At 36.8% G+C, this 12,174-nt stretch overlaps 1 protein-coding gene across 9 annotated transcripts in view; it reads left to right on the forward strand.

Moving 5' to 3' along the window:
- The window catches only part of ROBO2 (roundabout guidance receptor 2), a 663,217-nt gene that overhangs the window by 619,541 nt on the left and 31,502 nt on the right, over positions 1-12,174 (forward strand). For all 9 annotated transcript variants that reach the window (XM_044940048.2, XM_044940051.2, XM_044940065.2 and 6 more), the window contains 2 exons: positions 303-459; positions 10,497-10,757. In XM_044940048.2, the coding sequence (XP_044795983.2) occupies positions 303-459; positions 10,497-10,757 (418 nt within the window). The remainder of the gene's footprint in view (positions 1-302; positions 460-10,496; positions 10,758-12,174) is intronic.

A 12,174-nucleotide genomic window follows, 5' to 3' on the forward strand; every position in this document is an offset into this window, starting at 1 on the left:
ATTTCGTCTAACAATGAAAACGTGGAGGCAGCAAATGTGAATAAATCAATCCATGTGCTTTTGCCACTGCATCCATGTTTTTTGTGTATTCAGCTCTGCAACTAATGCATTGTGAAAGAAACAATATCATTTTGAGTGATTTATAAAAATGTTTTCCTGATCATATCATTTCATTGTTTATAGCTTTTAACAACTGTAACATACTGATTCTGGTGTTTTGAAAACAAATACATCTTCCCATCTGATGTACTCCATTTCTTCTGATATTCGGTATGTCTGAATAAATATATTATTACTTTCAGGTGGGAAAGGTGGAAAAAAGAAGAAAAATAAAAACTCTTCTAAACCACAGAAAAACAATGGATCGACCTGGGCCAATGTTCCACTACCTCCTCCCCCAGTCCAGCCTCTTCCGGGTACAGAGCTGGAACACTATGCAGTGGAACAGCAAGAAAATGGGTAAAAATGTTTCATCTACCAACAAAATGACCAGGGCTATACTGCTGTCTCTTCTATGCATTTTTGTCTTGGTGCTGTGTTCTCTTACTGTTTTCCCTGCCCCCCTGCCAGCCTTTCCTTGTCCCCCTCCCCTTTTATTGTTTGCTGCACCTATATATTTTTAGCTGATAGATACAACACGGCACATATTGAGGACCTCGAATGCTTGGCCGTCAAGTGCCTTAGATTGTCTGCAATCATGATAATGCAGCCTCCATTTATAATATTGCTTGTTAGTTTGAAAGCAAGTAACCCAGAGCTCTGTGAACTAAAGAGGCACTCCTGAGAAGGGCTGAAAAGGAAATTAAAATAACCTTCTTCATCATCCCTCGCATTTCTCTAATGACTTGATGTCTGGCCATAGCAGGGTGCCCACTGTTGAGCTCCATCACAATGGGATAATTGTAGGGATCTGGCCAGTGTGTAGAACTTTAATCATCAGCTTTGATGGGAATTTAGGAGTCTGAACAATAAAAGAGGTTCAAGTCAATGCACACTCTGTAACAAACCTTTTTTAAGGTAGAAAATTTCCTTTAAGGGTCTTTAAATGTGACCAGTTTCCTTATTCTTTCCCAAACATCTCACAAGTGTTAGTTTGTTTTCCTCTGTTGAAGTGTTAATTGATTTTAAGGTAGAAAAATGTTGATTCTCTTTACTACTTCTAAGTGCTCTGTCTTCCTTACAGTTCCTAGGTCACCCATTGCTTTTGACTGAAACTGCAAAGTGTAGAATAGAGGAAGTTTTTCCAAGTGTTCCTTTATTTAGAAGTACTTAGGCATTAAAATATCTGTTTATTTAAACAATGATTTTATTTCCTCTCTTGTTTTGCTTAAAGATCTTGTGCACAGACTTGTAATTTTTTCTCCATCTCCTTTTCTTTTATACTACTGTTGTCTTTGAGGTTTCCAGATCAATTTTCCTAACTAGAAATTTTTCTATCACATTTGCTTCCTAAAAAAGATTCCATTTGCCTTTTTTTTCAGTTACATTTTATATATATATATATATATATATATATGCATTATATACACAGATAGAGGGACATGCATCTATATATACATAAGCTTTGTTGTTGTTGTTTAGTATCTAAGTCGTATCCAACTGTTTTTTGCGACCCCCATGGACTGTAGCCCACGAGGCTTCTCTGTCCATGGGATTTCCCGACAAGAGTCCTGGAGTACGTTGATATTTCCTTCTTCAAGGCATCTTCCTGACCCAGGGATGGAACTCGCATTCCTACACGGACAGGTGGATTCTTCACCACTGAGCCACCAGGGAAGCCCATACATAATCATACCTCCATATTTTTTCTCTGTATCTTTTTTTCCCTCCAAAAGGCTTCATTTGCTTCCATGAGATTACAATTCCCATATAAGAGCATATCATTTTTATTTTATTTGTTTTTAAAAGTTCACATCTGAAATAGGAAGTTAAAAGCATACCCTTTTCTCTATTTTAAGAATAAAACATTGTACATAATCTTATGTAACATATATCAATAACAAATTATGTTAGTGTCACACAATTCCTGGGCAGGAGAGCAGGAAACAGAGATGTGCATTTTACAAGAAAATATTATTGCAGGGCTTATAAATATGCATTTTAAAGGCTGTAGTTAGAAAATAATAAAATTGAACTTATAAACTGAGGAGAGAAAAGTAATACTGTTAAACATTTATAAAGTCTTGAACTCAGATAACATAAAACTTGTAAGGAATTTGGTATCTTAATTAGTATATTTGAGATGACTTTGTCCATTTCTTGTTATATTATTTACAGTTTTGTATTTTCTGATGTGAAAATCTTATAATACTGAAAAAATATTTTTGAATAGTTTCTATATTTATACTCTGTTATTCATGATATTAACATTAAATAATTTACAGAAGAGCTTTTATGGAATTTTTTATATGTCTTGATTTGACTTATGCAGATTTAAAGTTTTCTTGAAATATAAACAACAAAACCTTTAGAAGTCACCTTTCTGTTTTTAATCACTTTTATTTCTGACAATAAAAAGGATTCAGCAATTGTACTTCTTATGTTGCTATGTAGATTTTGTTTTATTGTTTTAATATCTCATAATAGAGAACTTACTCAACACACATTTTTTTTTCAAATATATAAGAACTATTAAGCCCAGTGCCAGGAAGGAAAGCAGAAGAGATGAAAGAAACAAAAACACTTGCAGTGAGGTGGATGAACCTAAAGCCTCTTGTACAAAGTGAAGTAAGTCAGAAAGAGAAGAACAGATATAATACATTAAAGCATATGTATGGAATCTAGAAAAATGGTACTGATGAGCCTGGTAGAGAATGCACTTGTGGACACAGTAGAGGAAGATGAGGGTGGGACGAATTGAGAAAGTAGCTCTGACATGTATACACTATCACGTGTGAAATAGTTAATGGGAAGTTGCTAAATAACACAGGGAGCCCAGCCTGGCACTCTGTGATGACCTAGCGGGGTCATAGATAATTATGACTGCTTCACATTGTTGTATGGCAAAAACCAACAGAAAATTGTAAAGCAATTTTCTACCCATTTAAAAATAAATAAAAAGGAATATGAAAGAAAAGAAAAAAAACACAATTAATAAGGAGGATCTGATCCCTGATTCAGGAAACTCACAGTAGTGGGAGGTAGAAACCAAAAAGTCACACACACACACAATTTTGTATGGGAAGCCCTAGCTAAGCACATGTACGAAATAATAACTTGCATACAGAAAGGAATAATCATGTATGCCAAATAAGGCTGGGGCAAGCCTGTGGAAGCTGAGTTTCGAGATGAACCTTGAATCATTTATTCACAAATAATAGTACCCAGAGTTGGGTGGCTGTTGGATGCCAGGCTGTTAGCCAGAGGCAGGAAGGATAAAGACAGTGAGTACTAGTCCCTAACACGGGTACTTCCCTGGTGGCTCAGTGGTGAAGAATCCGCCTGCCAAGAAGGAGACACGGGTTCAATCCTGGGTTTGGGAAGACCCCGTGGAGAAGGAAATGGCAACCCATTCCAATATTCTTGTGGAGAATCCCATAGACAGAAGAATTTGACAGAGTACAGTCCACGGGATCGAAAAGAGGCACGACTTAGCACCTAAACAACAACAACAAAGTCCCTAACATAAAGTAGTCTCCACACCAGAATTGATTGCTAACCAATGGCTACAACAAAATGTTACTAATTAGCTGTGCAGGTGGAGTTCCCTAGCCAAAGGCAAAAAGTAGAAATAAAAGATGAGGGGAAGAAAAGGAATAGTCCCATTAGTTTTCCTTTAGTATTTCTCCAACTCCTCCTTTGCAATCCAACCCTATTCTAGTTAAGGTTACCTCCCTTTCCTTTATTTTGCATTATTAAGTAAGCTCCTCTATTGTAGTCCTCATCACATTGCATTCTAATTGCTTGTCTATATCTTTCTGCAGTTGGTAGCTATTGTATGAGGTTTGCTGAGTGTGAAACAAATGCGCAGGGTAGAAGATAATCTGAGAAGCTGACATGAGGCCAGGTGTGAAGTCTTGCATGTCTTACAGGAATTCTGATCTTTGGATATAGAAGGTGGATAGGAGGACATGAGGCCAAGGCAGGTAGAGAATGTAGGGGATATTGTAGCAGAATAGAAAATACCATGAAAATGATAAGGAAATCAAATAAGGCCATGGCAGCAGGATGGAGAGAGAGGGATACATTTTGGAAATATATCTAGCCCAGGATAATCACAATCTTGAGGTATTGTCTCTTGCTTTATTACAGTGTTTAATTTTGTTTCTAAGAGCTTGGATATCATCAGTTTTCCTTCTTTCTTTCTTCCTCTTTTTCTGTCTTTTTTGCGGTGCTAGGTCTTGGTCGCTCTGCGCAGACTCTCTAGTTGCAGCAAGTGAGGGCTACTCTGTTCCAGTGCACACGCTCCTCAGAGAGGTGGCTTCTCTTGTTGGGGAACATAGTCTGCAAGTGCGTGGGCTTCAGTAGTTGCCCCTCCTGAACTCCAGAGCTCAGGCTCGGTAGTTGTGGCACATGGGCTTAGTTGCTCTGTGGCACGTGGGTGGCATCTTCCTGGACCAGGGGTCTAACCTCTGGCCCCTGCACTGGCAGCTGGTTTCTTATCCACTGCGCCACCAGAGAAATCTAGATAGCATCAATTTTCTTTCTAAGCCTTTCTTGAGCCATTTTCCCTCCACAATATTAAATATCAGAAGTTATCAAATCACTGCCCAAATAGAAAATAATTGGTTAATTCAATACTATATCAACAGTGGTAAATGTTCTCTCTCATCAATATGCCTCTCTCAGCTAGGCAAAATGTATCAAAATGTAATTATTCTTAGCTATAAATATAATGTATTTTAATGCAATCGTGGGGTAGTAGGAAGACTTCTATAGTAATTCAGTAGAAAACTGATGCTTTGTTTTGCTACAGCAATCAGAAATTGGCAGGCTTTTCTAGGTGGTGAACTTTATTGTATTTTTATTAGTAATTTGGTGTTTGTATCTGGCCTTTTCACAAGTTAGTTCACATGCAACATTGATTTGTTGTCATCTTGCTCATTATTCACCAGGCAAGACAGATAATATGATGCCTCATATTTCACTGACAGTAAGTCAAAGAACAAAAGCTTATCTAGGGAAGGTTGGCCAAAAGGCCTTTGGATTGGCATTAGAGTCATTTGCACAGTCTTTTTATCTTATTGCAAGAAAAAGTTGAATTTCCATCACTCAAGTAAGATACACATCTATGAATGTGAAAGAAACCCTAAAAACAGAGCTAAAAATGTTTGGATTTCATAAACATTCATAGAGTCATCTGTTACTTTTTGCTCTTCTTCAGAAACCACAGGAAACCTAGTATCTGTTGTTCTGAAATGAGTTAAGACATGAATACCTCAGAGGTGATACCCAGTTCTCCCTGTTGTATGACTTGCACCGTGTCCCAAATTTCTTTCATCTGTTCTCTCATGTTTTTCACCTAGACTTCCTTGTATTCCCCATCCCTCTCTATTTTCCACTTCTTGCACAAAGAACCAAGATGAATCCCTGCTTTTTTCTTAGTTTTGTGTATGTTTCACAGGGGGACAGAATTTGTTCACTCCTGGTCTATTAATAGAATATCTTTGTAGAAAAGACTTGTAACAACTGATGATAAATGCTCATTCTAGTTAAATAGAATAGCAATTAGAATATTTTTTCATCATTTAGTGCATTATGTAATATAATTATATAATGATAAAAATCACATTTATATGGTTAGGCTCTCCTTTGCTTGATGGTATTTGAATAATAATAACTGAGTGGAGAAGAAATAAGTGCAATTTTTTCTGTGCTATCTGAATACATTATATATATATATACACACACACACACACATATTCCTTCTCATATATTCTATGTTCACTGCATATATGTGTTCTCTTTAAATTATTGGAAGGATGGCTTATTACTTATGAAGAAGGGAAATTTTAAGAGATACTTGACTACTTCCATTTGAAAGATTGAATATAGCAAGGAAAGTCCATGTACTAGTTTATAGAATGAAGTTGTACTATTTTGTAACAAGATTTATGGAATAAATTTAATTATAACTATTAATGAAATATAACAGGATGCACATTCCCTACTGAAAATGGGCAGTTTTTAAAAAATTAGGTTTCTTATACATGTTTTTGTTTGAATTAATAATATAATATTTCATTCAGTTCAGTTCAGTCACTCAGTCATGTCCGACTCTTTGCAACCCCATGGACTGCAGCATGCCAGGCTTCCCTGTCCATCACAACTCCCGGAGCCTGCTCAAACTTATATCTATCGCACTGGTGATGCCATCCAACCATCTCATCCTCTGTTGTCCCCTTCTCCTCCTGCCTGCAATCTTTCCCAGCATCAGGGTATTTTCCAATGAGTCAACTCTTCGCATGAGGTGGCCAAAGTACTGGAGTTTCAGCTTTAGCATCAGTCCTTCCAATGAATATTCAGGACTGATTTCCTTTAGGATGGACTGGTTGGATCTCCTTGCAGTCCAAGGGACTCTCAAGAGTCTTCTCTAACACCACAGTTAGAAAGCATCAATTCTTCAGTGCTCAGCTTTCTTTATAATCCAATTCTCACATCCATACATGACTACTGGAAAAACCATAGCTTTGACTAGATGGACCTTTGTAATGTAATGTAATTACCTAAGTAATGTCTCTGCTTTTTAATATGCTGTCTAGGTTGGTCATAACTTTTCTTCTAGGGAGCAGGTGTCTTTTAATTTCATGGCTGCAGTCACCATCTGCAATGATTTTGGAGCCCCCCAAAATAAAGTCTCTCACTGTTTCCATTGTTTCCCCATCTATTTGCCATGAAGTAATGGGACTGGATGCCTTGATCTTAGTTTTCTGAATGTTGAGTTTTAAGCCAACTTTTTCACTCTCCTCTTTCACTTTCATCAAGAGCCTCTTTAGTTCTTCTTCACTTTCTGCCATAAGTGTGTTGTCATCTGCATATCTGAGGTTATTGATATTTCTCCTGGCAATCTTGTTTCCAGCTTGTGCTTCATCCAGCCTGGCATTTCACATCATGTACTGTGCATATATGGAGAAGGCAATGGCACCCCACTCTAGTAGTCTTGCCTGGAGAATCCCATGGACGGAGGAGCCTGGTAGGCTGCAGTCCATGGGGTCGCTAGGAGTCGGACATGACTGAGCGACTTCACTTTCACTTTTCACTTTCATGCATTGGAGAAGGAAATGGCAACCCACTCCAGTGTTCTTACCTGGAGGATCCCAGGGCCAGGGGAGCCTGGTCAGCTGGCGTCTCTGGGGTCGCACAGAGTCAGACACAACTGAAGCGACTTAGCAGGCACTGTGCATATAAGTTAAATAAGCAGGGTACTGGCATAGAAAGTTGTGAAACTTTTACACCACAGATTCTCTTCTTTGAATGAAATCTGTGATCTCCAGTATATAAAACATTTTTTTAATGCCATCATTTTAGAGCAATTTATTTTTTCAGGTCATATTGCTACTTATATAATCAAAGAAATGAGAATATGAATATAACCAATGATATTTTCTAATATACAAAAATTTTATTTGTAACACATTAAAGTGTGCCTGATACTAAAATGTAAAAGACATTTCAGAAGAGATATTCCTATCACACTGTATAGGGCTTCTGAAACAATGTCTTCAGTTTGCAACTCATTGAGGTAGAAGATTATTTAGATACCCTCAACAAGAGATGAAAACTGAAAATCAAAATGTCATCACACTCTGTATAAAACCTCTCAGTAACTGTCCATCACCCATAGGCAAAATTCCAAGCTCTTTCTCAGGGCTGATGAAGCACTTTGTGATCTACCACAACCCGCCTCATCTATAACCAACCTTCTTTACTTGCCAATCCTTACCAGTTAGAAAACTGGGTTCTTTGAATACTTTATATTTTCCGTTCCTCTGGGCCCACTCAGCTGTTGCTTAGAATATCTCCATTCCTGATGGTCAGCAGAGCCCTGCCCAACCCCCATACTGGTTTCACCCTCCCTGCTCTCTTCCTTTAACACTTGGTATCTTTGGTTATTTGCTTCTTATCAGCCTGCCCCACTGGATTGTATGCTGTATAAAAAGATCCAGTTACCTGACAGATGATTGTCAAACAAAAGGATGATAAATTCGGGAGTTTTATAGACTGTATTGTTTAGATCTGTTTTAGTTTAGCAGCAAAACTGAGCAAAAAAATACATAATTTTCCAGTTCCCTCTGTCCCCGTACATTCACAGCCTTTGCCAGTATCAACATCTCCTACCAAAGTGGTACATTTTGTAAACTGATTAAACTCTATTGCCACATAATTATCACCCAACAGTCATGGTTTATGTTACAGTTCACTCTAGGTATTGTACATTCCGTGTGCAGATGTACAAAGAACAATTGGATGAAGGTATAACAGCATGTATACCATCATTGCAGTATCGTGCAGCATAGATTGACTGTTGTAAAAACCCTCTGTGCCCAGTCTGTTCATCCCTCTCTCCCCTTGACCTCTGGCAACCACTGACCTTTTTACTGTCTTCATAGTTTTGCTTTTTCTAAAATATCATATAGTTGGAATCATAAAGTATATAGTCTTTTCAGATTTACTTCTTTCACTTGATAATATGCATTTAATTTTCTTCCATGTCTTACTGTACATGGCTTAATAGTACATTTCTTTTTAGCACTGAATAATATTCCACTATCTGGATATGCCATGAGTTATATATTCATTCACCTCTTGAAAGATATCTTTGTTGCTTCCAGGTTTTCAGCAATTATAAATAAAGCATCCATGCATAGTTTCTTGATAAATACATTTTCAAACAGGATAAGTAGGAAGACACTCAAGTAAAGCTATTCAAAAATCATCTGGACATTTACTAATTACTGGTTTGTAAGGGACATCAAGACTAGATATATATAAATTTGTAATATTCATTCTATTTTAGATTTCTTTAATGCAGATAATCTTCTATATGCTGGATACAGTAGTAGGTGCTGGAAATGCAAAGTTGAGAATTACGAAGTTCTTGAGTTAGGATCTCACAGAATAGTGGGGGAAAAGAGACATGAAACAAATAATTTCAGTATAATATGGAGATTGCACAGTATAAGTATTATCAAGTTGTAATCAGTTCCTTATGATGGGGACAGAGAAGGGTCACAGAACTAAAGACATTTGAATTGAACCTTGAAGGAGAAGCAGGAACTCACAGTCAGATGCTTTGAGAATAGTTATATACAGACCCAGAGATTTGAAAAAATTATTGAGTAGGCTGGTGTTGGAAAATAATGGGAAATTAAACTCAAATAATCGGCTCATGATATGGGGAAGTGTCTTTTAATCCCCACTAATGAGTTTGAACTTTTCTTACATGAGCAATATCACTGAATAATTTAAGCATAGGTGTAATGTGAATGAAGATTTTAGAAATGTAATCCAATTGCCTATATGGAAGGTAGAATGGAAGGTATGAAGATGACATCTCAGGAGCCAGAAAATCTAATGGATTGGTTCACATCAGAAGGAGACTGATTTATGATCATGGGCATAGAGGTGAAGTGTAGAATATAGACTTGGGAGATATTGTAGAGGTTGACTTTATAGAACAGTTACATCTAATATTATTTTTATTAGATATAAGTATAAAATAAAATTTCTTAGTTTACCCTTAAGTGTTCTTTTTAAAGTACATTGAGATCTGATTTATGAAAATAATAGCATTATGGGTAAAGTGTAAACAGAAATGCTACTGATTTTGTGTCACAATTAAAACATTTTGGGTTGATTTTCCATATTCCCCAGCCAGAATCGCTAAAACATGGTATATTTAAAAATTGTTATTTTTCTTTTTAATATACATTTTATAGGATTAGGTTTTCAACTTCTGTGTTATAGATTTTAGATGTTGAGATACATGACATCAGTTTCTAATGAAAAAATTAAGAAAACTAGGATAGTTGAAAAGTTAGTGAATGTATTTTGTAGCACAAAGTCTTAATGATTGACATGTCACATGGAATGGAAGGTTGGCATGGACCTAGACTAAGGGTAAATCAAATTATCAAACTTCTTAGATAAATATCAGCGTATTCTTTTGGTGCACAAGGGTGCACAAGAGAAGAAAGTAGTTAAATCTCCAAGCACCAAGTTCATTAATTGCCCATAATTAGCAATTTGTTTTTTTCGTGTGAATACCTTTGTTGGGAAATGATTGCCTTTTGTAACTGTGGGGTAACAATTAGCTAATAAGATCTTTTAAGAATACATTGAGATTTTGAGATAACAGATGTATGTATGATTAGAAATTAAGATAATGTCTAATGATTTACTATAGATGATTTACTATAATAGTGCCAAGAACGAGAAATCAGGCAGAAGTAAACTGAGAGAACATCTTAGATGTTCCTGTGTTGCCATTCATGGCCAGTGTGCCTGTGTGTGTATGCCTATGTGTGATGCATCCTCTTTTTTTCATTTAATTTCAGCTACGACAGTGATAGCTGGTGCCCACCATTACCAGTTCAAACTTACTTACACCAGGGTATGGAGGATGAACTGGAAGAAGATGACGATCGTGTCCCAACACCCCCTGTCCGAGGCGTGGCTTCTTCCCCTGCCATTTCCTTTGGCCAGCAGTCCACGGCAACTCTGACTCCCTCCCCACGGGAAGAGATGCAGCCCATGCTGCAAGCTCACCTGGATGAGTTGACAAGGGCCTATCAGTTTGATATAGCAAAGCAAACATGGTAATTGTCCTTATCAGTTCAGGGGACCCATGCTTTCAACACACATAGAGGGAAAACGTTCTTGAACATTAAATTCACTAGAGAGTCTCACTGAACTCTGCAGCTGGAGTTAGAAATGCTTTGGTACAACTCCGTAATCATCTCAATAAGGAAATTGACTGAATAAATGTTAAATAATTTGACCAAAGTCACACAACTGATTAGAGTGAACTGGAGCAAGAATTCAGGATCTGCAGAATTTCAGGTTCAAGTGCTTTTGGCTATGCCAGAATCTTTTCTAATGTACAGTTAGCTTCAATTAGCTTCTTCTTGAACTCACTTCCAGCATCATAATGAAGGACTCTTTTTAGAGTCTTCAAAGTGCCTGTGATTAGTTCTGTATGTGGTTGTGAATATGTAAATGTAAGCTTCTGCAAATCACATATGGTCAGTGTCAGTTATTAAAAGACCTTTTCTGGGTTGAATTAAATCAGACAGAAAAAAGCAACAAAATTAGTACAGTACATGCATCCCTAGAAAGCCCTTAGAATACATTGTGTGAGTGTATGTGTTCAGTTACTCATGTCTGACTCTTTGTGGCCCCGTGGACTGTAGCCCTCCAGGCTCTTCTGTCCATGGAATTTTCCAGACAAGAATACTGGAGTGGGTTGCCTCTTCCTACTCCAGAAGATCTTCCCAACCTAGAGATGGAACCCATGTCTCTTCTGCCTCCTGCCTTGGCAGGCAGATTCTTTATCACTTGCTCCACCTAGGAAGCCCTTAGAGTAATGCCTTACAAATTCCTTGTTTTCCTAATGGATTTGTAAACTTTCATAGATATAGATGACTATCTACTTATGTATCCTATGAAAATGCAATAATAGTGGGATCAACTCTCACAATTTTGTACAATTATTTTTTATTTACTCTCCCTTTTCCCAAATAGTAACATATGAGTTTGACTCTTGAAAATAAAATCTCAGTGACATCTGATTATCTCAGTGACATACCTCTGATTATGTACACACTCATTGACTTGTGTCCTGTGTTTGAAGTTAAATTTTCACAAAATACCATTAGCTTCTTTTTCAATAGTTTTTATTACTGAGATAAGCTCATAATGAGATAAATCTTATTCTGTGTTAACTATTTTTTTCTAAATATATAACTAAATATACAAAGAGATACTAAAACCCAGAATATCACTTAAAGCTTATTACAAACATAGGTTCTTAGAACCAGAAGTTCTTGAACGTTTTCTCAATCATCAGATGTTTTTTCAAAGGTCAAAGACAATTTACTCTTAAAAAGTATTATTTTTCATCAGCCTGCTTTATAAAACACTATTAAAGCTGAAGCCAGCTGCTTTAAGAGACAAAGAATTTCCTTCAGGTTAATTAAATGAAACCCTGAAGCTTAATCATTTAAAGCACAGATT

Source organism: Bubalus bubalis, chromosome 1 (genome assembly GCF_019923935.1).
Source record: "Bubalus bubalis isolate 160015118507 breed Murrah chromosome 1, NDDB_SH_1, whole genome shotgun sequence".
Taxonomy (NCBI): domain Eukaryota; kingdom Metazoa; phylum Chordata; class Mammalia; order Artiodactyla; family Bovidae; genus Bubalus; species Bubalus bubalis.